Source organism: Prionailurus bengalensis, chromosome A3, assembly GCF_016509475.1.
Source record: "Prionailurus bengalensis isolate Pbe53 chromosome A3, Fcat_Pben_1.1_paternal_pri, whole genome shotgun sequence".
NCBI lineage: Eukaryota > Metazoa > Chordata > Mammalia > Carnivora > Felidae > Prionailurus > Prionailurus bengalensis.
The window spans coordinates 18,883,145-18,907,667 of NC_057354.1; the positions used below are offsets into that span (position 1 = coordinate 18,883,145).

General features: G+C 58.8%; 2 protein-coding genes across 5 annotated transcripts; one reads left to right on the plus strand and one right to left on the minus strand.

Moving 5' to 3' along the window:
* Positions 1–411: 411 nt before the first annotated feature.
* Positions 412–6,611, plus strand: EMILIN3 (elastin microfibril interfacer 3). Its single transcript, XM_043602371.1, has 4 exons — positions 412–590; positions 1,880–2,002; positions 3,163–3,386; positions 3,658–6,611. Exons 1-4 carry the CDS (start codon positions 427–429, stop codon positions 5,409–5,411), a joined length of 2,265 nt encoding a protein of 754 aa, XP_043458306.1. The 5' UTR covers positions 412–426; the 3' UTR covers positions 5,412–6,611.
* On the minus strand, positions 5,992–22,830 carry LPIN3 (lipin 3). 4 transcript variants are annotated; one of them, XM_043602367.1, is made up of 21 exons: positions 22,663–22,830; positions 18,953–19,105; positions 18,660–18,859; positions 17,355–17,450; positions 16,077–16,342; positions 15,787–15,870; positions 15,321–15,444; positions 14,820–15,162; positions 13,933–14,032; positions 13,643–13,794; positions 13,141–13,234; positions 12,973–13,042; positions 11,219–11,311; positions 11,100–11,143; positions 10,238–10,376; positions 9,143–9,291; positions 8,876–8,962; positions 8,241–8,393; positions 7,965–8,079; positions 7,776–7,879; positions 5,992–7,617 (listed from the first exon to the last, which is right to left on the minus strand). In XM_043602367.1, the coding sequence occupies exons 3-21, from the start codon at positions 18,849–18,851 to the stop codon at positions 7,473–7,475; spliced, it is 2,550 nt and encodes an 849-aa protein (XP_043458302.1). In that variant the 5' UTR covers positions 18,852–18,859; positions 18,953–19,105; positions 22,663–22,830; the 3' UTR covers positions 5,992–7,472. The 4 variants fall into 4 exon arrangements, with proteins under 4 accessions (XP_043458302.1, XP_043458304.1, XP_043458305.1 ...); XM_043602369.1 differs by lacking the exon at positions 22,663–22,830 and having other exon boundaries at positions 18,660–18,878; positions 18,953–19,064; XM_043602370.1 differs by lacking the exon at positions 22,663–22,830 and having other exon boundaries at positions 15,787–15,867; positions 18,660–19,070.
* Positions 22,831–24,523: the final 1,693 nt, after the last annotated feature.

Genomic DNA, 24,523 nt, shown 5'->3' on the forward strand with positions numbered 1-24,523 from the left:
CGGGCGACGGTGGTGGACGGCTGCGTTCGGGGGCCTCCCCAGGGCGCGACTGCCCGCGCCCCTGCCACCCCGGGGCTGCTCCCTTCTTAACCTCTCGCTTGCAGGCGGCCCCTCGGGCGTCAGCTCGGAGCCAGGGCGGGGGGCTGGCGGCGGAGAGGGGGCCGGCGGAGGCGAGCGACGCGGCCCCAAGTTTATGCTAATCCGCGCAGAGCCCGCCTCCCGCCTCCCCTCCGCGGCCCCAGCCGCGAGCAGCGCCGGCCACTCGGCGGGACGCAGCCGCTGCGCAGCGCCAGGCGGCCGGGCCAGCGAGCTCCGGGGGCCGCGGGCGGCGGCGGCGGGACCCGGGCGGGCGGGCGAGCGGCGGGGCGGCGGGCGGACGCCGGGCGGGGGCCCCGCGCGGGGCCAGGTGGAGAGCCGCGGGCCGCGATGGGCCGCCGCCTGCCGGTGTGGCTGTGCGCCGTCGCGGCGCTGCTCTCGGGGGCGCAGGCCAAGGGCACCCCGCTCCTCGCGCGGCCCGCGCCGCCCGGTGCCCCCCGCTACAGCCTCTACACGACGGGATGGCGCCCGCGGCTGCGCCCGGGGCCGCACAAGTAAGCGCGGGCCGCGGCCGGGCGGAAGCGGGAGGGATGGGGCCCCGGCGGCGCTCCCACCTGCCCGGACCGCGCGCAGGAGAGGGGGGCTCCGGGCTCCCGAGGCCGAGCCCCTGCCCCGGCGGGCGCCCCCACGCTCCGGGAGGCTGCGGGGCTGGCGAAGAAAAATAAGCCGAGGGGGCCTGGCGCGGCGGCTGGGACCTGGCAGTGCCCGCGGAAACCTTTCCAGCGAAGTAACATTTTCCAGCTGCGCTGTGTGCAAACTCCCGGCGCAAGCGGACCAGGTGGAGGGAGCGGAGGGAGGACGGTGGACGCGAGGCATACGCGGGAATCCCCCACGCCCCCACCCGCGCCGCGCCCCCCTTCTCTCCCCTGCCCCGCCAGGTGGGAGATGGAGCCCAGCGCCCTGCAGCCCGCCCCCTCCGGCGGTTAGCCTGACCCCGGGCACCCCTTGGGAACCCCCAGCGTGTTTGGACCACAGAACTGATGGGGGCGCCTGGGTCCCGGGCCTGTGTTGTGGCTCCAGAGGCCAATAGCAGTGCACGGGTGGTTGGCTTAGCCAGGCAGCCACTCCCCACCCCTTGTAACCTGTGAGGCTGGCTCCTGCCTCACCCCTGCCTCAGCTTCTGGTCTTCAGTAGCCAGTGGCTTGGGAACTGGCCCCAGTCAGGTGAGTTAGGGGCTCTACCTGGGATGCTGGCTGAATTGTATTGTAGGAGAGTGCTCAGCCCATAGCTCAGTGGGCCTGGCACATCAGAGCTGGCTTCCTGGAGGAGGCAGGACCAGAAGTGATCAGAGACTGAGAAACCCGGAGCAAAGGCAGGGGCTAGAAACTACGAGGTGGCATGTATTTCCCCAGGAGTCAGGGAAGGAAAGAGGAGAAGTGTGGTCTCAAAGGCACAGAGGCACTAAGTTGAGATCTCAGAAGGATGGAATGCCAAGATAAGGAGTTGAGAGCCAGTGAAGGAGTTGGAGGAGGGTGAGAATACAGCAAGGCTCTTGTTGGGGAATCCAGGTAAGGAGGGCAGAGGCCAGACCACAGGAAAGGCAGCCCCTGGTTCACTACAGTGCTTACCCCAGTGACCAACCCACTGGGAAGTCTGGGATCTGACTGACCAGCAGTGGGTCCAGACCCCAGGCCAGGGCCCTGGCCTCCAGGAACAAAGAACAGAGACAGAAGAGAGATGGGAATCTAGTTCCCTGGGGAGACCTACAGATATGGAGGGGGGCCTAGGAGCCTCAGTGGGCCTGGCTCAGGCCAGATATTGCAAGGATGCTGTTCCCTTACAGGGCCCTCTGCGCCTACGTGGTGCACAGGAACGTGACCTGTATCCTACAGGAGGGAGCAGACAGCTATGTGAAGGCTGAGTACCGGCAGTGTGGATGGGGGCCCAAGTGCCCCGGGACAGTCATGTGAGTGCACCCCCGTGCCACCCACTCAGGACTGCTGGGCACAAGCCCCAGGCCTGCCTTCCCCCCAAGAGCGGCAGCCAGCTCCACAAGGGGCTGTACCTCCTTGGACTGCAAAGAGCCCATTACCCCAGCTCCCACACGGGCTGGCTAGGGGACGGGGGGCGGGGAGGAGACATAGGCAGGTTCAGGTTAGGGCCCACAGAGGGACCAAGGGAGGATTCCTAAAAGAGACACAGAACTAGGCAAGGAAGAAGCCGCAGAGGCAAAGAGGGTTGGAGGTGAACAGAAAAGGCAGAGGCTCACACTGACAATGGTTGATGCCAAAGGGGCCCCAGGAAGACCCAAGAAGGGCTGTGGTGACTGTAGAAAAGGAAGGCCAAGGGTGAGGGGATGGAGGCCAGGTTGCCAGGGCCTGGGCCGGACAGGCGGGGTTGTGTGAGGATATGTAGGACGGTGCACAGATGTGATGCACACAGGTCTATACTTGGAGAGGTTTAAGTGCATGTCTGAAAACAAACCCACTTGCTCCAGTGTGTCAGTGGGTAGACAGGCACGTGGCTGAGCAGGCGAGGGAGGGGCCCTGGCGAGCCCTGCCCTGCACCCCTGGGCCTTCCCTTCTGTGCTCAGAATCCAAGGTGCCATCCACCAGCCTGGGTGGCCAGAGCTGAGTTCCCAGAACAGGCTACAGAGGAGCAGACAGAACTGAGGGGACAGATGGGAGCCGAGAGCAGCCCCTGCACACTGGGAAGGGCTGTGCACCCCGGCTCCAGGGCAGTACCCATCCCACCCCACCCCACGGGGGAGGGGTTGAGATTGTGCCAGAATTCTTCCAGGTATCGCCAAAGCCAGAGTGGAATTTCTCATGGCAGCATGAGCTCAAGGGGATCCAAAATGGTCTTGGGGACACTGGGGCTAAGTCCCTGCTAGTGTTCTCCCCAAGCAAACAGGATGGGATGGGACTTCACCTGCACCTGCTCCTTAACCCTTCTCTGAAGCCCTGAAAGGCCCGCCTCCACCCCAACTGCCCTGTCACAGAATACACAGAAAAGGGAGGCTTTGATGGTGGTGTAGAGGTGGGGAGATAATTAGATCTTATGCCAGGAGGCAGGAGCCTCAGCCCACAGGTACAGGGCAGCGCCCTCTCCCCCTGTCTGGCCCAGGTACCGCACAGTGCTCAGACCCAGATACAAGGTCGGCTACAAGACAGTGACGGACCTCACCTGGCGGTGCTGCCCTGGCCTCACTGGAGAAGGCTGCCCCGAGCACCTCACCGACCATGGGGCCTCCCCAGCCCAGCCAGAGCCTCAGCCCCAGATTCCCTTGGGGCAGCTGGGCCCAGGGTCCCAGCCCCCTTCTTCTAGCAGAGCGGTCCCCAGCCCCTATGGTGAGTCTGCCTGGAGGAGACCCTACCAGGTGATCAGGTTTTTTTGGAGCGGCGGGGAGGGGATTGAGCCAGGTAGGCTGAGCTCTGGCAGGGCTGGGGAGGGTGCATCTCATGCTGGGCTTGAGGGAGAGCTCCCAGAGCCCCTCCCAAAGCTGAGAGAGCTATGCCCAGTGGGAAGGTGCGCTTAGAACAGAAAATCTCTCAGGTGGCCTGGCTACAGGACAAGCTGAGGGAGGCAGGCCAGCGATGCCCCTGGGGTTCTCTCTTCCAGGAAGAAAAGGTCCAGGGCTGTTTGGTGAGCGGCTAGAACGCCTGGAGGGTGATGTCCAGCGCTTGGCACAAGCATATGGTACCCTCAGTGGCCTGGTGGCCAGCCATGAAGACCCCAACAGGATGACCAGTGGTCCCAGGGCTCCTGCCACCCCTGTGGGCTTCGGGATCGTCTCTGAGGGGTTTGTGAAGCCCAGAGACAGAGCTGGAGGGCCACTCACACCCCCCCTGGATGAGATCTTGAGCAAGGTGACAGAGGTGAGCAACACGCTCCGGACCAAGGTGCAGCTGCTGGACGAGGTGCACGGGCTGGCCCTGGGTCACGAGGCTCACCTACAGCGGCTGCGGGAGGCCCCTCCGTCTCCACTCACCTCCCTGACGCTTCTGGATGAGTACGTGGACCGACGGCTGCACCGACTCTGGGGGAGCCTACTGGATGGCTTCGAACAGAAGCTGCAAGGTGTCCAGAGTTCCTGCGACCTACGGGTGCAGGAGGTGCGGCAGCAGTGTGAGGAGGGTCAGGCAGCTAGCCAGAGGCTGCACCAGAGCCTGGATGGCCGGGAGCTGGCCCTGCGCCGGGAGCTGTCACAGCTCGGGTCGAGGCTGCAGGGGCTGAGCATGGCCGGAGGGGGCGGCTGCTGCGGCCGGCTGGCTTTGATCAGCGCCCGTGTGGACAACCTCGAGAGGAACCTACAGGCTGTCACTGAGGCCCAGAGGGGCCATGGCCCCCTCACCAGGGATGAGCTGGAGCGGCTCTCTGCTGCCATGCTCGAGGGGGGTGCGGACCGGCTGCTGGAGGGCCTGGAGACCCTCAATGGGACGGAAGGCGGAGCGAGAGGCTGCTGCCTGGGGGGGGAGGAGGGGGGATGGGACGTGGGCAGCTTCAGGACCCTGCTGGAAGAGCGAGTGCAGAGCCTAGAGGAGCGCCTGGTGACGCTGGCTGGGGAGCTGAGCCATGACAGCGACCCACCGGGCAGGTCGGCCCGGCCCCGGGTGCAGACGGAGCTGGCAGTGCTGGAACAGCGGCTGGTTTCACTGGAGTCCTCGTGCACTCCCAGCACCACCTCGGCCATCCTGGACACCCTCGCGGCAGAGGTGAAGGCCTGGCAGAGCCGGAGCGAGGCCCTCCTACACCAGGTGGCCAGCCACGCAGCCCTGCTCCGGCAGCTCAACGGCACCGTGGCTGAGGTCCAGGAGCAGCTGGCAGAAGCAACGGGCAGCTCACTCCAAGGCGAGATCACCCTGCTCAAGGTCAATCTGAACTCTGTGAGCAAGTCGCTCACGGGCCTCAGCGACTCCGTCAGCCGGTATTCCGATGCCTTCCTGGAGGCCAACTCCTCCCTGGACGAGCGAGAGCGCAAGGTGGAGGCTGAGGTGCACGCCATCCAGGAACAGGTCAGCAGCCAGGGCTCTCGGCTTCAGGCCGGCCACAGGCAGGTCCTGAGCCTGCGGGGGGAGCTGGAGCGTCTCAAGGCCGGCGTGGCCGATGTGGTGGGCGGGCTGAGCCGCTGCCAGCACACAGCCCAGGACCTGCGGCACGTGCTGGGCCGCTTCGACCAGAGGGTGGCGCAGGTGGAGGGTGCCTGCGGGAGGCTGGGCCTACTGGCTGCCCACAGGGAGGGCCTGTGGGGCTACGTGGACCAGCTGAATCGCACACTGGCTCAGCATGCGCAGGACATCGCCCGCCTCCGGGATGACCTCCTGTACTGCCGGGCCCAGCTGGCCGAGCAGGCGCGGCCCCGGCAAGCTGACTAGGCAGGCCAGACAGGACCCGCCCTGGACCCCGCTGACCCTGGGGATGTCCCTCCAGAGCCCAGCCTTGCCCAGCCGTGCCTCCCAGCCCCCCCTGGGCAGCATGGATGCCACTTCAGAGGCCACAGAAGGAATAGCCTTGGTCCAGCTCCATATGACTGTCCCAGCCACCAAAATCCACACTCAGTGCTGTACCAACTGGACAATTCAACATCGTGGTCAAGGCAAGGACATGATGCCTGAAGGCCAGGGTGGACCTAATTGACCTCACAATCCAGTCTGCAAATTGTCCCTCTTCAGACACACCAGGGTCAGCACCTGTACAAAGACCCGCAGGTCTGGTCACAGACAGTGACCTGTCCACATCTCCCTTTGTCCCCAGGCCATAGCCCCCCGCCTGTGGGGGCTTCTGGTTCCCTTGTCCCCTTGGCTTCTCTCCTTTGCTGTCTGGGCTCAGTTTCTGCAGGAAGATGGTGCCCACTGGCACTGTCCTCACACCCGGCAGCTTCATGGATATGGTTTCTGAAACCAAGGACCAGAGGTTTCCACCGGCCCTGGTCCTTTGGAGCAGAACAGAAACACAAAGACTCAGTTCTCTTTATTTCTTTTGACCCTCCCCTCAGGTGAGGGCTTAGGCAGCTGTAGATTCCCTGAGAAAAAGGACAGGGTCCAGGCTCTGTTTAGAGACCCCACCCCAATTTATCCTTTTCCTTTTCTTTCCCAAAAATGCTTCAGGGCTTCTGGTCCCCACACCCTCCCCTCCTTTCCATATGGGAGAATATCCTGCCCACCCCCCACCCGCCCAGGTTAAAGCCTCTCTTCAGAGAATAGCCCTCATATATGTCATGGCCTAAATGAGGCCAGACTCTGAACAGGAGGCCACAGGAGAGGAAGGCCTCCAAGCCCTGTTTCCAGCATCCCGGCAAAACCCCAGCCTCTGCTGGATGTTCACTAAATGGTGAGAAATTCAGGTACGACACCATCACGGGACAACCTGAAAACACAGTGTTCATCCAGCCTGCAGAGTTCCCAGAGACCCTGATGCCCATCTCTGCTGAGGTTCCTGGCCTCAGTTCCCCCACAGCAGCCCAGGGCTTTCTGTGCTGTGTTGCAGGTCCCTATAGCCCTGCCTTCTGGTTTCTTCCTTCCACTGTGGTGCTGTTGACGGGGGTGGGGCAGGCCTGGATTAAAGCTTTTAACCCATCTAAAGGTATTTTCTTCCCCAAGGACAGCAGGCTGGAAGGCTGCACTGCTGGGGAGCCAGCCCCACTTCCTAAAGTTCCTCATCCTCGTATGAGCTTGCTCGGCAGCTCTGTGGGCACTGAGTTGACCAGAAAAGTCTAGGGAGGGTTGGCAGGTCACTGCCATTGGCCCTGGCAGGTTTGGGGGCTGTGTCCTTAGGGGAGGTACTCAGGGGAACAAGGGCAGCAGCTGGGTACGGGCCAGGCCAAGTGGGAGTCACACTCCCTCAGCCCTCGCACTGCCTGGGAATCCTCGTTCCTTGATGTCTGAGCATCCTGGCTTGGGGTGTGCTGAGATACCGGCGTGCCAGGGAGAGTGGTGAGGTCTGGCTCAAGAGCTGTGGGAAGGGGCCGGGGTTATGGAGGAATCGGGCTTCAGAGGCTATGATCCATGCTGTGCAGAGGGTACTCAACCCCTCCCCACTGCTGCCGCCAGCCATTTCCGTGCCTACAGGTCTCAAGCCTCCCGGGACCTCCCTCTTCTCCCTGTCCTATCAGGAGTTGGGACAACATACCAGGGTGACAGAGACAGAGATGTCAAGGGCATGGAGAATCCTGTGAGGGCCCGGGTGACATTTAATTGCTACAGGCCAGGGCTGTGCTAAGGCCTGGAGCAGCTGCCCCCACCTCCTGCAGCTCAGCTGGCAAAGGCAGGAGACAGGACGGGGAGGAGGGGGGGTCTCTGTGGCTACTAACCAGCCTTCAGCCCCCTCCTCCTGTTCAGTGGACTGGCCCTGTGGTACCCAGCTTCCAGTGTCCTGATCCCTGGGACACCCACTCCCTGGAACACCTGGCCAGGGAGGAGGGGGCAGCCGGGGCAGGGTCAGGCCAGGGCATCAAAGTCCACAGCAACCAGGGGCTCCCGCCAGTAGCAGAAGTTGCTGTATTCAGGGTGGGCCAGGTCTGTGCTGGGGCCACGGGCCACGGGCGGGAAGAGGAGCTCGACCACCTCGCCGAGCCGTTCGTACCTGTGGGCAGAACAGGGTCAGCGCCGAGAGCCTGAGATGCCACCAGGCCCCAGCCCCCATCATGTCGGGCAAACACTGCATCCTGCCTGGGAGCCCTGGGTGGAACCGGGCCCATGGGGACTTGTGGCATGGGGGTGCATGGCAGGGTTTGGCCTCACGTGGATTTGTGGTTCTTCATGAGCTCCTGGATGAGCTCTCCCCGGGGGTTGACTGTGAAGATTCGAGACGTAGGTAGGCCCACCTGCCGGTAGGCGATGACATCCTGTGGGGGACAAAGGAGGGGCCTGTGGGCTGGGAGATAAGATAGGGAGAAGGTGGCCCTGCCCCTGGGGAGGTGACACACTCACGTTGGGCCTGTTCCCAAAGGCAGCATAGAAGGGCTGTCCGTGGGGCAGGAACAGCTGCTGGATATCACTCAGGCAGGCGATTTTGAACACCTCTGGTTTCTTCTCAATCACCTCCCTGGGGCAGCCAGGGCCATGAGCAGGAAAGGGGAGCCAAGGCAGGGCAGCAATCGGAGGATGGCAGGGTCAGGTGCCGCGAGGTCTGACTCAACCGACACCCGAGCCTGCCCCCCCACCCCCACAAGAGCCTGTGGGCTTGTGTCCTATAGGGGTGGTTACCTGTGGAGGGCGGAGAAGAGGCTGCTGGGAGACAGCAGGAGGGGGCCCTCAGGGAGGCCGCAGCCCCGCTCGCTCACCCACTGCAGGTAGCCCTTGGTGAGGCCCGCCATGCCGATAGCCCGTGCCGAGCAGTACAGGAACTTGTACCCATTTCTGGGGTGGGGGACAGGAGAGGCACAGAGTCGTCAGAGACCAGCCATTCCCTGCCCCACCCTCTTGGCTTCGGCCAGCTCAGCTCAACCCGGGGCTCTGGCCTTCAGACCCAGAGGCCTTTGCAGGGAGGGGACTTAGGAAGAACGGCTGACAGAGGTGGCCTCAGCTGCTGTCCCACATAGGAGGGGCACGGACAGCATCCTGAGGCCCAGGTGGAGTGGGATGAACAAAGGTTTGAGCAAGTCTGTAGGCTTCTCTACAGCACAAAGACCAGCAGTTAGACTCAGACGCCAGGAGACCGGTCTTTCACAGGAGAATGGGAGACCAGCCAGTAGGTTGCCGTGCTCCAGGGACATGCCTGGGGCTTATTCCCTCATGGGCCCTCCTGGTCCCCAAGCCTGGCTTCCTGGGGCAAAGGCCATAGTGGCCTAAGACATCCTGTCGTTCCCTCCCTAGGGCCCTTCCCCAGCCCAGGCACTCACAGGTGGATTTTGTGGTAGAGACTGGTGATGCCCTGGTGTGTCCAGTCTTTCCCTAGCTGGGGCAGAATGTGACCCAGAGCGTCCGACCTAGAGCCACAGAAGAAGGGTCACTCCGAGGCAGCCCCATGTAGCCCTCGTGTGCCACAGCCCCCAGTGCCCAGGATGGTGCACTGCAGGTAGAGGGCCTTTCTTGATGTCCCCCTTCCCCCGGCACAGAGGAGGCCAGTCCCAGGCCCTCCCTCTCTCCCCTGGCCAACCAGGCCTCACTTGGTAATGGTCCCGTCGATGTCCGAGATGACCACCTTGTCGTCCCATTTCCACAGGTAGATGGTGGCCCTGCAGCGGCAGGTGCCCTGGTACTGGGTGGTCACACTGAAGACCACATCATTGGCACCTTCTTGCAGGTTCAGGCGCCGCTGGGGCCGGGCAAAGGGAGGAAGCTGTGATGTGCCCCAGCCTGGTGTGTCCCCCTTCCCTACCCCAAACCGTGCCCTGTGAACCCCACAGGCTTCTCATGCTCCTCTTCCTCCCAGCTCAGAGAACCTGCCTGAATTCATCAGAGACAGCCACATGCACACACGTGCACACAGGCAGAGGGTAACCTTGGGCAGTTAGGCGGTACGAGGGTGCTGGTTGGGGTCTGCACCGGCAGGCATGGGAGCCCTAACCTCCCTTCCTGCCCCTTTAGGATGAAGCTCACAGACAAAGCCTGGCCCGTGGCTCCCACCCAGGTTTCTCAGGTCGGCCCCAAGGCTAGCATTGCTCCTGGTGGGGAGACACCCCACTCCATAGAAGGGACCTCCTGGGGATCCTCACAGGTACTTGTGACATCCCCCCAAAGAGAGATCTAGCCCTGTGCTTGGTCCCTAGGGCAGCTCTCAGCCATAGCCAGTGACCAAGGCTATTGGACCCTGGCTGACCCCAAGGTGGGTGTCAGGTAGGAGGGTACCACACAGATGGTAGCTGCTCTGTACCAGGTTGGCCCTCCTGGGCCCCTCCCTGACAGAGCCACACTCAGGGGCCAGTTACTGAGCTCAAAGGCAGGACTCAGGGGCAGGGACTGCCAAAATCTGAGGGGCTGTCATCAGCCTTCGATTCCTTCAGAGTGGCCTCTAAGAGAGACCCACAACCCACCGCAGGTAGATATTTTAAGATGACGTAGAGAACACTTTTCCAATGAGGGCATCCAGCAAAGACATGGGTTGGCACATAAAGAAGTGAGCCCCCTGACCCTGAAGGTATTCAAGCAGAGGCTCTTAGGGAGGCTGCCAAGAGGATGGATTCTGGGCTTTTAAATTCCTTGGAGCCTAATTATCTCAGCCCCACCCACCCCCACCTGGACACACCAACGCGCACACTCACGATCTGGCTGGAGGAGAGGCGGAGGGACTTCCTGTAGGTAGGAGGGTAGGCTGGAGGCGAGGGTGGCAGGGAGGGGACCTCGAGGATCACAGGGCTCTCTGGGGCGTCATCCTCACTACTTGGCACATCAGTCTTCGCCCTGCAGGCAGCCCGGCTCTCAGGCCTCTGTCCTCCGCCAAGGCCCTGCACTCCCAGCAGATGCTTACCCCTTGGCCCAGGCCACAAGGAACCTGGGGCTTATCGCTGCCCCTCCAGAGACCACTCAGGGGATCAGAAACCTCTCCTTCTAGGTGCCACCCATTTGGAGAGGGGTAGCAGAATTAAGGGTGCAGGTCGGCAGTATATGCCCAGAAAGGGGCCAGGGCTCCCGGCCCTGAGTGCATGGCCAAGCTAGCCTTGGAGATGGTTACCTGAAAGACCCAGGTGTGCATCTTAGAGTTTATTCCCAATCCCACCTGCTTTGGCTTCATCAGACCCGCCCCTGGTCATCACTCATACCCAAGCTGAGGTGTTGTGGTCACTTGTGAAGAAGGCAAGGTCAGCCGGCCCCTGGCAAAGAGGGGAAGGCCCCACCCCTCCCACCCTTCCTTAAGACAGTAATCCTTGTCTGGGCCAGGAGTCTGGGCACCCGTTCCAGCTCCACCGGTACCCAGCTGTGGAAATTTTGGTGCAGCTCTAGGCCTCAGTTTTCCCATGTGTGAAATGGGGCTATTTCTCAAGAAAAAGAAAGGGTGTAGAAGCGACTGGGTAGTGACAAACAACCATCACTGGCGGAGGGCTGCTGGCGCCACCGCTGCCCCCACAGGGATCGTCCCCAGGCTCAGCTCCAGCTGCAGAGTGCCAGCTAAGAGATCCAACTCACCCCTGCTGCTCCCGGGCTGTGCTTTTCTCTGACTGGGCACTGCGCTGTGGGAAGAACATACATCTAGTAAACCCCGCCTCCACACTGTGCCGACCACCCCCTTGACCATGATCACTCACCTCCTCGGCCGGGAAGTCCCTGCGTCGCCAGGAAAACCACCACCGTCCACCTTTCCGGGGCATCTTCTCCTTCTCCAGTTTGTCCACAGTGCTCTGTGGGCAGATAAAGGCCATGGCATTTTTTTTCCTGCACCACCAAACCTACTTTTCATTGCCCTTGGGGACCCCATGAACCCAGAGTCTAGGGCTGACCCTAGAGCAAGGTGCTGTCAACATCTGGAGGCTGTGGAAGCATCCTCACCTCCATCCTTGGCTTCCAAACAGTGACTCATGTAGCTGAGCACAGGAGACCAAGGGCCATTCCTGCCAATCCCCACTCTACTCCAGCTCTGACCCCCTAGCTCTTGCCCAGGCTTGGCCTGGCCTCCAGATCCTATGGGCCAGTACTGCTACTAGAGTAGCTGAAGGCAGTGCTTTGACGTTTCCCAGGATCTAGTACTCTCTGCATGATGCCACCAAGTGACAGCTGCAAGAACAATCCATAGCCAGTACTCCCCTCAACCTCCAAGACCAACATAGGCAACCCCAAAGGTCAGTGACTCTATCCCATGGATGGCCCCCCTCTCTGTGTTACCACGATTGTCTGGTGGGAGAACATGACCTTGGGAAGATGCTCATTAGATGTGTGCTAGGTAGCCCCAGGGAGAGGCCAGGAGAGCCGGGGCCAAGACCCTCCCAGGAGACTTATCAGCTTCCTACAAACAGAATGGTGAACCCAAGTCAGGAGGACATGACCTGGAGGTGGGTCAGCCAGGGTACCCCCTTGAGCTGGAAACAGACTGGGGTTGTCTCCCAGAGGCCTCAGGTGGTGGGTCTGTCTGAGGACAGTGAGGAGAACCAAGCAGGAGAGTGGCCCTCCTCCTTCCCATAGGCTCTGGTCCTAGCTCAGACCCAGAGCCAGCCAAAGGGTGGAGCTGAGTGTCACGAAAGGGAGGCACCTGCTGTCAACATCTGGTTAGTGATGTTCTTGGGCAAGTCTAACTGATCTGGGAACCATGGGCCAGATTAGGGCAGGGCCCTGTACCACTCCCAGTGGCATAGGAGAGGCAGGGGCAGGTCAGAGAGTGGAAGTTCTGGGAGGGACTGAAGAGACTGGGTTCCTTCCCACCTCTGAGCATCACCACATGCTGTTCCCCTCCCCTCGTCTGCTTACAGATTACTCATCCTTCAGATCTCTACCCAGGAGGCACTCACTGAGCAAACTCCCACTTTAGCCTCTCAAAGCACCCCAGCCTCACTCCCAATACTCACGGTTGAATTTTACATTCATCTGGCTGAGTCTTTGACTACTGTCTTTCTGGGAGGGCATGACTGGCTCCGGCCTGTGCCTGGCACACAGTACGTGCTCAAAAAACGTGCAGAGTAGGTGCTCAACAAATGCATGCCAATAAAGCAAGCAAGTGCCCACAGTCCAGCCTGGAGACATTGCCAGGGCAAGGTAAGGAGTGGGCCCTCTGTCTGCCAAGCCTCATCTCTTAGATCTAAAAGCCTCCTGTTGAAGGTTATCATCCCCCTCTGGTTTGTCCTGAGCTCCTTTGGAGTACAGTGTCCCCTTGCCAGGATTCAGCCATGCCAGGAAGCCAGGGAAGGGTGGGGCTCTGTCCACACGTCATGGGGTGAGGCTTCGGGGGACTCAGTATCCCCTCTCAGAGTGGTCTTGTAGCCGGTCAGCCCCAGACCCATCTCTGCCCACTGTCCGCTTCTTGGCCATAACCCTCTACCCTCAGCAGGCCTGCTGGTGCTCTAACCATTACCTTGGGCAAGTTCTTCTGGAAGGCTTGCAGGGAGAGGATCATGGGGGCAGCAACAGCCCAGTTATAATGTCTGGAAAGACAGAAGGAGGAGTCAGGGCTGCAGCAGCCACAGGGTGGTGGCGGGCAGGGGGGCTCTGGGGCTGCCAGGGTCTCAGTCTTGGTACTCACTTCTCATTGATTTTCACCACCAGGTTCGGGTGCTCAAGGAGGCCAGGGTTTTGGACGAGGTCCTCGTAGGAGACTATGTGCTGGTTGAATTTCTCTGGGCACAGAGGCAGAGGGTAAGGAATGAGGCTGACACATTTGAACAGGACCATCAGGCCCCGTTCTACCATCTACACTCTATCATCAGGCCTCCTGCATTTTGGGTGCGATACTTAGCAGGGCTTCTCCCTACCTGTGGTTTTTGCATCTGCTGTGCCCACCCCAGGTATTTGCCATCCTGGATTCACAGGATAAGTCACAGCTTAGCCTTAAGTGTTTGCTTCACAGGGTCTTGGGAATGCCCTGCCCTCGCTGGCCGCATGGGGCTCCACAGGGCAGAGAACAGCAAGGCCTCAGCCTAGCCTCACACCATGGCCGCCCGCTACTCTGGGGGCCTCCCTGCCCTCCCCCGTCCCCTGGGCTCAGTGCCAATCCTTGGAAGTGTTCAGGCCATGGTCAGACATACCCCGGGAGATGTCCCGGCTGTCAGCTAGTCCACCACAGAGGGAAAGCACTATCATGTCCAAAGTGGATTCTGGCTCCTGTTCAGGGTTGGGGTCCCCCAGTGGCTTCTGGCTGTTGGGTTCACTCCACCTTCTGGGCCCCAGTCCACAGTCACTGGGGGCAAAGAAGCCAATAGTGATGTAAATACAAGGAGGCTGTGAGGAGGGGCCCACCCCTCCAGGCCCTTGCTGGCCAACCCCTGGGCTCACCGGCCCCAATCCCAAGACACCCTGGAACCCAGAACGCAGGCACCTCTGGGGGAAGTAAAGGGCTGCATTCTCAGAATCCAGAGAGGGCAAGTCGTCCAGATAGATGTCACTGGGCCCCAGGTGCTGGCTTCTCTTCACGGAGCCTGAGGACAGAGGGGACACCTATAGACTTGACATGTGCTTAGTAGCGTGAGCAATGTGTCTGGTCTCTGAACGCCCTAAAGCAGCGCCGTCTGGTAGGACTTTTGGGGACGATAGAAATGTCTCGCGTCTACGGGTCCAATACGGTAACTGCTAGCCACATCCCTGTATTAGCACACTGAAAATGTGGTGTGACGGAGAAACAGAATTTTAAATGCGATTTAATTGTAATTAAATTTTACAGAGCCATAGATAGCCAGCAACTACTGATCTGGCGGTGAGTCCTAGTGCCTTCCCACACTTGTAGGATAAACCCCAGCTCCTGCGCCAAGGATCCAGCATCTGTTTCTTCCTTCCCCATCCCCGCCTTGCTCAAGACATACCAGCTGCCTCCGTTCCTGGCCGCACAGCCTCCCTCCCACTTCATGGCCTTGACACATGCTCTTTCCTCTGCCTAGAATTCTCTTCCCTTGATCTTTATTTGGCTGGGTCTTTATTGTTGGAGTCTCCGCTCACGCATCACCCACTCAGAGAGGCCTTCCCCGACCACATGATTTAAACAGCCTCTGTCCCAACCAATGATTCTGTCCTGCGTCACCCACGACGTGCTCTTCCTGTTCACACATGCTTTGTCTATCTGCCTCGCTGGGCTGTGAGTGCATGAGCGCTGGTGCCAAGCACAGTGCCTGGCACACAGTAGGTGCTCAAAACATGCTTGAAGTACCAGAGTCCAGCCAGTGGGTAACATGAGGCCAGGAAAAGCCTGGGAGAGGTCCAGCCATTACTCACCTTTCCTGCTAGAGACCCCCTCGGGCTGCCTGGTGGGAAGTGGGCCCTCCAGGGCGGCCCAGCTCCATGATTTCGAGGGAGGAGGGAGGCCTGGATCCCTTCGGCTCTGAGTCTTGGTTTTCTTTCTCTCAGGGGTGGGGAGAGGGGGACCCACCAGAGCAGGAGGCTCCGTGTCAGTAGGAGGAAGGTCAGCACCAGCCCCTGTCTGCAGGATTAGGGGCCCCGAAGGGTCCACACCAGCCACAGGAGCAGAGGGGGTGCCGGGCTCTCCCTGCAGAGGTGGAGCTGCCCTGACACCACCATCAGCGATCTTCGAGCACTCAGGCCATTCTGCTTTGGCCACCTTCAATCAAACAAATGGGGGCGGGGGGTGTAAACCAGTGCAGGCCCTGCCTCCCACACCCCAAAAGGCCTTGGGGGTCCCGGGTATCAGTCACTCCACTTCTGACCCACAGGGACCGCAGAAAGGCAGGCTCGGGAGGCTGACACGGAGGAACTCACCTTGGGCAGCCTCCCCCAGGCCCACTGTATGTGGGACTCAGCTCGCAGGGGGCTGGGCTCGGGGGTCCGCAGCTCCAGCTCTGAGTCGCTCTTTGGGGATGTCATTAGCACACCCGGCAAGAGACTGCCAGAAACAACAACTTAGAGACCCTCAAGCCAGCCTACCGCCCACCGCTGCCCACCCCAGCCTGGGGAAAAAAAAATATTTGTGATACGTATTCATGCCTATGTTTGGATCCAGAATGTATAAATATATGAAAAACTCCTACAAACCAACAATAATGAGCCAGTCTAGTAAAAAAAAAAAAATGGGCAAAGACTTGAATAAATGCTTAACAAAGGAGATTCAGAAATGGCTGATGAACACATTCAATGTGTTCTATATCATTCATTAGGAAAATGTAAATGAAAGCCACTCTCAGACCTTGGCCTTGAGTCCCTGCCTGCAGGCCTCCTAGACTCTCACCTGGCCTGGGGGCACCACTCGCCATCAGAGTAGGGGTAGAAGTCTTTGGCTTGCGGTGAGGACTCCCCTTCGGATTCGACACTGCTGAGGGGTTGCAAGGAAATAAATGGTCACTGACAAGGACAGGGTACCCACGGAAGGGCATGGGAGCCTGGGTGTCAGGGGTTTGGGGAGGTAAAGCCCAGAGAAATCAAGGCCCTTGCCCAGGGTCACACAGCATCAGCAAAGGAAAAGGTGCTTGAACCCTGGTTGGTATCCCCACACCCTTGGCCACCCTGGTCCCCACACACCCTGGGGGCTCCAGCCTTGGCTTTTCCAGTAGAGACAGTTCACTCTCAGCGCCTGTCTCCAGCTCCTCAGAACTGGAATTGGCTGCCACCGTGTCCTCCTTCCGCCTGGGTTTCCTCCTGCGACGCCTCTTCTTCCGCCCTGTGGAGGCCACCCCCTCAGTGATGGCTTCAGGCTCACTGTCTGTGCTCAGCTGGGAGTCTGAGGGGAACCCAGACAGGCCCCCACAAGGGATGGGTGATGTGCATAGGCGGGGAGGCACGTGTTCCTGTGGAGCAGACCAGGGGCTATAGCCTGGGGGGTCACCCTCACCACTCAATCATTCTGAGCCCTGCCTGAGTCCCAAGGCCCTGGAGTGAGCTCCTTTGGGGTCAGGAAAACAGGCATGGAAGCTGGCCAGAGGCAGCAGCAGCAAGGCCTTGCAAACACCACTGGCATCCGAGCTCCCTGACAGAGACAGAGAGCAGCCCCAATCCCAGGGGTTGCATGTACCCCAGGAAGTTCATGGCAGGCCAGGTGCTACATGAACCACACTGTCCAGCTAGAAACCTGGACACTGGCTACTCATTCTCTGACCACACCTGCTTTTCCTTTAAGACTCAGCCAGGCATCACCTCCTCCAGGAAGTTTACCCTGACTACCCCCAGCCCCTGTTCCAACTCCCTTCATTATAATGACTATGTAGTTCCATCATCTGTTGTTTATACATCTGTCTCCTAGGCTAGTCTGGGAAGCTTCTTTGGAGATAGGGATCACCCCTCATCCGAGTCCACTGCACAGTGTCCGGCATAGAGTAGGGGCTCAGTTGAAGTTTGTGAAGCTCAAACTGTTTAAACACCTCCGCTGGCTTGTGTTGGGCTCTGTCCCCCTTCTGCAAACACGCCTCTGCTCAGCTCTCACCCACACACTTCTATGTTCTAACTGCATCGAGCCAGCACCAGATCCAGAACCACGCATCTCATGCTCACCAGCCCCCCAGCCAGTTCCTCAGCACTCCCTTCCTTTCCAAGCTTCCCTGGGAAGCCCTCCTTTCCACCCTCCAGGGGCCCAGCTCAGGCGTCCTCTTCTGAGAAACCTCCCTCAACTTTCCCCGGGAAGGAAATCAACCCTTGCCAATTCTACCCAGGCTCCAACAGCATGCCTCAAGTGCCAGCCCTAACCAGTCCCCCTGCATCAAGCTCTTGCTGCTGGGGTATTCCCAGGGGTGGGGTCGGTGACCGGTCCCAAGGGCCCAGCCAGAGGGGGCACTAGTGAAGGTGCAGGTGCCACGAGGCACTTACATCATCGCTCTCCAGCTCCTGGACAAAGAAGGCCTCCCCGCTGTCTCCCAGCTTCATGTGCAAGTCCACGGGCTCCCCGTTGATCTCAATGTCTACCTATAACGAGGCATGATAGCACACAGTCCCCACCATTGTCCCTTACCCCCACCTTCTAGTCTACTGTCCTGCCTGCCTCCATGGAGCACTGCACTCGCTGGAACTTCAGCCCCACCCCACCCCAGACCCTGGCTGCTCCCCACCCTGAGGGTCTCTGCTCAAGTTCCCCTTCTCAGAGAGGCTGTGCTGAACTCTCCATGCCCCTCCCGCACCATTTCCCCGTTCTCTGGGCTTTGTTGCACATATAACCGTCTCAGTATTCTTGTGTCTGCCGTGGTTTCTAACTCTTCTCTCTGCCACACCCCATTAGAACAAGTCATGACCCATCCTGTCGCTGCTGCTGCTGTTTCCCCAACCCCCAGGATAGTGCCAGAGCACTTGCTGACTACATACATGTACCATAGTCCGAATGACCATTTTCTAAGCGCTGAATGGAGAGTTTTATCGGGACTCTCCCATTTAACCTTCCAGCAACCCTGTGCAGTAGCTCCTATCACTACCCCTACATTATAGATGAGGAAACTGAGGCTCGGGGGTGTTAAGTAATATACTGGGAAGTGGCCGAGGGAGGCTGTCTGTGAGCCAGGAAGGCTGAGTCCACAACCCAAGCTCTTAACCACCTCGCTACCTACTGTCCCCTACAAGCTTACACTTTTCTGTTAGGATTCTGGCAAGTCCCCAGTGGCTCCAATGCAAAAGGGATTTGGACCCACCAAACCTCTTTTCATACTCCCGACCTCAGTGCTAACTAAAAATCTGTCACGTTCGCCAGGGCCCAGAGAAGACAGCACAGCTTTCCTAAGAGAGAGAAGCTAACCTTTGAGTGCCACCCTCGACAGTGTCATCAGCTCCTATGTCATGCTCCAAAATCACCCCTCCAGCACCAGGTAGAGCAGAGTGTGTTCATTTGCACGGGTGAAAAGACTTACCAAGAAAACCCACGTAAGTTCTCAGCGAGCTAGAGCCAGGTGTGATGGCCCCAGTACCAGGGACTGCCCCGCTGTGCTGCCTCCACAGGAAAACGGGAACCCTCTTGGACCCAAATCCCCAGACTGACCCAAAACTTTCAAAGAAAATGCGAAAGAACGGAAGCTTGTGCCGTGGACAGATCCCCACCTGAGGGAGGCCTCGGTCCTCTCCTGGGGCCGCAGTGGCTGTCCTGGCTTTAAGAGCCCACCCTACAGTGGCCCCTGGCTGGCCAGCACTCACCACCTTCTCTCGAGACCGCAGGACACCCAGCTTGCCGAAACGCACGTGGAAGGGCGAACATCGGAAGGAGCCGTCCACCTGCTTCACCACCAGCACGTCGATGCCACCACTCAGTGTGGCCGGGTTCAGGCCCCGGTATATCTCCTTCACTGTCCCAAACACCGTCTCTGCCAGCTGCCCCACATAGTTCATGGCTGGTGCTGGCAAAGGGAGGGGGTGCTGGGGCAAAGGTCAGGTCCACCCCCCTCTGCAGGGAGTCTCTGCAGCCTGACCCCCCAGGTCCCCAGACTTACAGTGCGTTGCCCTCGGAGTGCCTTTGCAGATGGGCAACAGTTGTGGGACGGGAGGTATGTCTGTAAGTGTGGGCTCTAGTCTTGGCTTGCCCACCACCTGCTTGTGAGACCCTTGGGCAGCTGCCTTCCTTCTCCAAGTGCCAATCTCCACATCTGTCAAATGAGAGCACCAGGTAAGGCGATCTGGGGAGGCTTGCGTCTCGAAATGCCATGAGTAATGATAATGACCATGGTTTTCAGTGGTAGGGCTCATTTCAACTTCACAACAACCTGCGAGGCTGGCCAAGCGGGTGTCATTACTGCTGTTTACAGACAAGCCACCTGAGGCTCAGAGGTGGAGTGATTTGCCCAGGACCTCACAACTAGTAAGGAGAGGAGCCAGGACTCAACCCCAGGCCTGTTTGGCTGCAGAACCCTCAGTGTGAACAACTGGGTTGGCCCAACTGTGGGAACAGGGGGAGGCAGCCTCATGATATATCAGGCCCAGGGCCCTGCTGGGTAATGGGTGACAGCCCTAAAGACTGATATCTTCCCAGGAAGTAAGGAGGAGAGAGTCTTTGTTCTTCCATCTGGGAAATGGGTTCATCTGTCTTGCTGCCTCCTGGTCTTAGGAGTTGGAAGGGGCCTTGCTGGGCCATCAGGGCTGACTTGTGGAGAACCAGAAGTAGGGTGCAGCAGGAACCTAAGGCTCTGCCCAGCTCTATTCCTGGGGTCAGAGGCTTGAAGGAGGGCATCCCCTATAGCTGGGGGTAGAGTAAGCTCTCGGTTTATGGCCTCAAATACCAAACTCCTTCCCAGTTTCCCTGGAACGGGTCCACAGTCTGATCCCAGTGTCTCTAGGCCATGGGTATCAAGCCTGACCCCCATTTCTGAGACCCTCATTCAGCTGGTCAGGCCCTGAGACCCACATTCAGGCCTTGGGCTCGTCCCTGAACCCATCAAAGCTGCCCCTCCTTCCCCTAGCCAGACCGGTCCCTCCAGCTTTCCCACACCAGGCAGAGCTGGGTAAGCCAGAAGCAGAAGGCTGTGGCAGCCGTGGAGAAGAGCCAGGGCCATAATGAAAGCTGCTTCCACGCTGGCATGGTGCCCGCCCTGCCAGCATCAGCTCATTGCCCCTTCCCTGCTGGCCAGGTCAGTGGCCTAGTGCCCTTCTGGCTGCCAGGATCCAGGCCATCCCACCTCCACAGGGCACTCCCATCTCTCAGACCCTGCATCAGAACCCCTGGTGGATGACCCGCCATGCAAGACCACTCCCCAAAGAAGTTAAGTGACTTATCCAAACTCTATTCAGCTAACAGCCCATAGATGGGGGGAAGGGAGTAATGATTTGTATCCTGGTTTCCTGACTCCATACCATGGTTCCTTCCACTCCACAGTCCTCAAACCACAGCCACAGCTGTCTGCAGGGGGTGCAGCCCTGCCCCAGCCCACCTCTGCACAACCCTGCAATGCCTTGCCACTCAAAATGTGGCTCATGGCCCAACAGCGTCAGCATCACCGGGGGGGGGGGGGGGCGGGGTGCTTGTTAGAAACGTAGAGCTTCACAAACATAAGATACAATTAGAATTGCTAAAATGAAAACCTGGGATAAAATGAAGATTTTTGATCCCAAAAATGGCACTCAAATTTAATAAATATTTTATCTGCAAAGCACCTACTATGTGCTAGGTGAAAATTCCCACTTTGGTTCCTCCCTACCACATCAAATTCTGTGAATAAAAGGTCTAGGAAGACAGACAAGGACAGACATGTGATGGGCAGGGCTCTAGGCCACTGTGCCCAAGAAAAGCAGAGAGGACTTCAGAAGTTTCCAGGAACAAGGCAGCAAGCATGGGAGGGGCAGACTAGGAGTGGGGGCAAAGGTCTGCCCAGGTGGAGGCTCAGGCCTGAGCTATCTGTCCTGCTAGGGGCAAAGGAGCTGGGCTGGAGAAATAATGACAGGTCCAGCTTACCTATCACAGAGTTTCTCAACTTCAGCACGACTGCCATTAGAGGCTGAATAATTCTTTGCTTTGGGGGGATTGTAGGATGTTTAGCAACACTCCTGGTCTCTACCCACAGATACTAGTATCACCCCACCTCCAGTTGTGACAACCGAATTGTCTCCAAACATTGTCACACATCCTCTGGGGAACAGAATTGCCCCTGGTAGAGAGCCACTGATGTAGGAGAAAGAGCTTAACAGCAGAGATGGCACCCAAGGGGCACTGGGTCCTACTCTGATCCTGCCACAGGGTATCCTCACGCAAGTGACTTGCTAGCCTGTTTCCCCTTTATGAAACAAGGCCTCAATTTTTCAAACCCTTCTCAGCCAACAATTCATTCCTCCCACTGTCCACCCCCCCACACACACACAGATGCCCCCCGCATTTGTCTGCTCAGCATTTGGGGGGACTCCTGTGAGCCAAGCCCTACACCCATCTCTGAAGGCATCTCCGTTCCCCCAGGACCCAGCTCTGCCTCCTTGGTCTTCTCCATATGAAGAGCTCTGCTCAGCTCCCTTATACCTCCCTTCACCCCAAACTAGTATGTCTATAATCAAACACTTCACTTCCCTCCGGGGACCCAGGCCAGCTGAATTCCTCTCAGGACTTATGCGAGTCCCTTCCTCCCGAGCCCTCTGAATTCTATTCCCCAATCTCCTGCTCCTCCTGCTGTCCTTGGTCAAGGCTTTACTACCAGATGCCCAGATCCTGGGTGGCAACAGGACGTTGTGGGTAAGGTACCAGACTGTTTGGGTTCTAATTCTCTCCCTGACATTTACTAGCTGCGACCTTAGGCAAATCACTTCACTTCTCCGAGCTTTGGTTTCAGCCTCTGAAATGGGCATAAGGGATGTGTGAGTAATTAATGAGATAATTCAGGTAAAGCACTAGCATGCAATAAGTGCCCATATGTGTCACCTATCAACAGTAGTATCTTTTCTGGCATCATGACAGCCCCAGTCACCAGGCTGGTCCTTAGGGCACACTACAGGTCAGACTCCAATGCCCTGCCCTGCCCTGCCCATCCTTGAGACGTTAGACTTCTTTACATAGCATTCGAGGCCCTGCATGTTGGTGGCCCACCAATTGCAAAGTGAGCAGGTGGGCTCTGGGCAGGCTTCGCAGGATGCCCAAGCTTCAGAGTCCACTCTGGGAACACCCACAGGCCTCCCAGGCCAGCACACAACTCCACCACAGGGAAGCCAGAACGAACTGCCCTGGGGCTGAGCTCTCGGCCTTTCTAGACTCCCAGATTTGGGAAGGGTTGGGAGCAGCTCTTCACCCAGGACCAGAAGAAGCAGAAGGATAAGTGTTCCTATAGTCCTAGAAGGGAGAAAGCTGCACCCCTGGATCCCCAACAGCCTTCACAGCTATGCCAGCTGACTCGCCCAGTCTGCAGGCACGGGACACTCAGTACCAGAGAGGGTGGGAGATCTCCCCAAGGTCACACAGTCAGGCTGGGGTGGAGCTGCGCCAGCCTCCTCTGAGAGGTTTTGGCATCTTATCTCCTGATCCCACATTCTGGATGTCCGGGGTCCCGCAACGGCTGGGCCAGGGAGACAGACGAAGTGAGAGCGGCTCCTCCATGCCTGAGCTACCCTCTGAAGACTGGAGATGGACTCAGGCCCGCGGACAGGAAGGAACGAGGGTCAGATGGCACGACAGAAGGGCGGGGCAGGGCAGGGGTGGGGGGGTACTTCTTCTCAGGCCGGGGTCAGGCCCTACCTGGGGAGCTGCCCACTGGACCTCCGGGACCCCGAACCGCAGTCTCTGTCCGAGTGCACAGGGTAAGTGTCTTCGGCCCCGCACTCAGTTGGAGCTTCCGTCTCCTCTAGGACCGGGTGAGATCCCGGCTCCGCCCCTTCCACGAGCCAAGGCCAGTGTCTGCAGGCCCCAGTCCGTCCAGGCTCCACCCCGCAAAAAGACCCCGCCTCCGCCCAGTCCCCACGCCCAAGGGCGCCCTTTCACCTATAGAGGCTGGGCGGGCCGGACTTCAGGCCCCGCCCCGCGCAGGCTCCACCCCGGCCCCGCCCCGCTCCCTACAGCGGCTGGATAGGACGTCCCGGTGGCCCCCCCCTGCCCCACCGCCAGGAGCAGCGGAAAAGCGGGGACTTTCGAATCCGGCAGACTTAGGCCCTCCTGGCTTTGCTTGGTGTATGACCTTGGGTAAGTTTTCCCCAGTCTGAGCCTGTTTTCTGTTTGGCAAAGCGGATAGCCACCTCGTGTGATTTCCGAGATTACATGAAACGACTTTGTGGGGCACTTGGCCCTCACACGTTCCCTCTTCAGGGGCAGCTTTCCCTGACCGTCCCGACACATCCCGTAGACTGGACAGGAGCCTCGCATCATAAGCTCACATAGCCCACGGCTGTAACTTCATATTTGTTTGAATGACTGTTTGATTTTTGTCCGTCTCCTCATTTGAAGCTGAACTTTGTGAGAGCAGGTCGCGTTCATCCTTACACCCCAGCGCCCAGTTCAGTGCCTGACATACAGCGGGAGCTCAATAGATGTCCGCTCATGAATCCTTCATGCCACCCGTCTGACGCACCGGTGGAGCGTCAATACTGCTATTGGCCAGCAGAGGGCAGGCGGTGACCAGCCTTTTCACCCTGCTGCCCTTCCTCTCAGCCGGCAGGCGGGGCGGGAGCGGGACAGGTGAGCCCAGGTGCGCGCACGTCTGAAGAATCGGCGGGCCCGCGAGCCACGGGCGAGGAGTCGGGCTAGGACACGGGTTTTCTTTCCCCTCGGATCTGTGGCCTGTCCTCGATCAAAGGCCTTTCTGACAAACCGTGTGGATGTATGGCTCCTGCAAAAAAGATGCGCTAGGAATCAGAAGGTGAGGGAGTTTGCTGTGAAGAGCGAGGGCACCGAGACGCTTGGAGGATTGGGGTGCATTGTAAAGAGCCAGGCTTAGAGGGTCCCGGGTGGTGGGGAGTGAGAGGTGGCCGCCATTGTTCTGTGACCCAAGATGACGGGACCTGGGTGGGGTGACTGTCTCCAGTTGTCCTCAGTATAGCAAAGCCATTTAGTGTCAGTCCTAAACCCAAACTATGTCTGGTTTGTATCTCAAAAGAGCCCTGTTGGGAGCAGAGCTATCTCAAGGTGGCCAGAGGGCAGCGCTGCCTCCAACATATCTGTGGAAGCATTATATATAACTATTATATTTAACAGTGAAACCGTGGAAACATAAGAATCCCACAAGGGAGCCTGGGAGGAAAGGAGAGGTCCAAGGTGATGGCTACTGATTCCATAGTTACTGTACCTCTTTGAGCCTCAATTCCTCATCTGCAAAATGGAGATAAAACCTACCTTGCAGGATTGTGTTGTGAGGATTAAGCAGGACGAACTCAGTCAGTGGTTCTCAACTTTGGCTGTGCATTGAGAGCACCATACCCTGGGGAAAATACTGATGCCTGGGGTACTGGGATCACCTGGGAAATCTTCAGGTGATGGCACTGTGCAGCCAAGGCTGAGAACTCCTGAGCTTTAGCACAAAGGGCACACACTAGGCATTCAAAAATGTGTATCACGTTAAAAAAAAAAAATGGAGCACATATTGTTTTCATTGTTCCTCTTTAGTGAA

Excerpts from the sequence above, each read along its gene's own strand:
- EMILIN3 (XM_043602371.1), top strand. The coding sequence starts at position 427 with ATGGGCCGCCGCCTGCCGGTGTGGCTGTGCGCCGTCGCGGCGCTGCTC. Across the intron at positions 591-1,879 it reads CTGCGCCCGGGGCCGCACAA|GGCCCTCTGCGCCTACGTGG; the intron begins GTAAGCGCGGGC and ends GTTCCCTTACAG. Across the intron at positions 2,003-3,162 it reads AAGTGCCCCGGGACAGTCAT|GTACCGCACAGTGCTCAGAC; the intron begins GTGAGTGCACCC and ends TGTCTGGCCCAG.
- LPIN3 (XM_043602367.1), bottom strand. The coding sequence starts at position 18,851 with ATGAACTATGTGGGGCAGCTGGCAGAGACGGTGTTTGGGACAGTGAAG. Across the intron at positions 9,292-10,237 it reads GCCTCTCCTCCAGCCAGATC|CGGCGCCTGAACCTGCAAGA; the intron begins GTGAGTGTGCGC and ends GCCCGGCCCCAG. Across the intron at positions 7,618-7,775 it reads ATGAAGAACCACAAATCCAC|GTACGAACGGCTCGGCGAGG; the intron begins GTGAGGCCAAAC and ends TTCTGCCCACAG.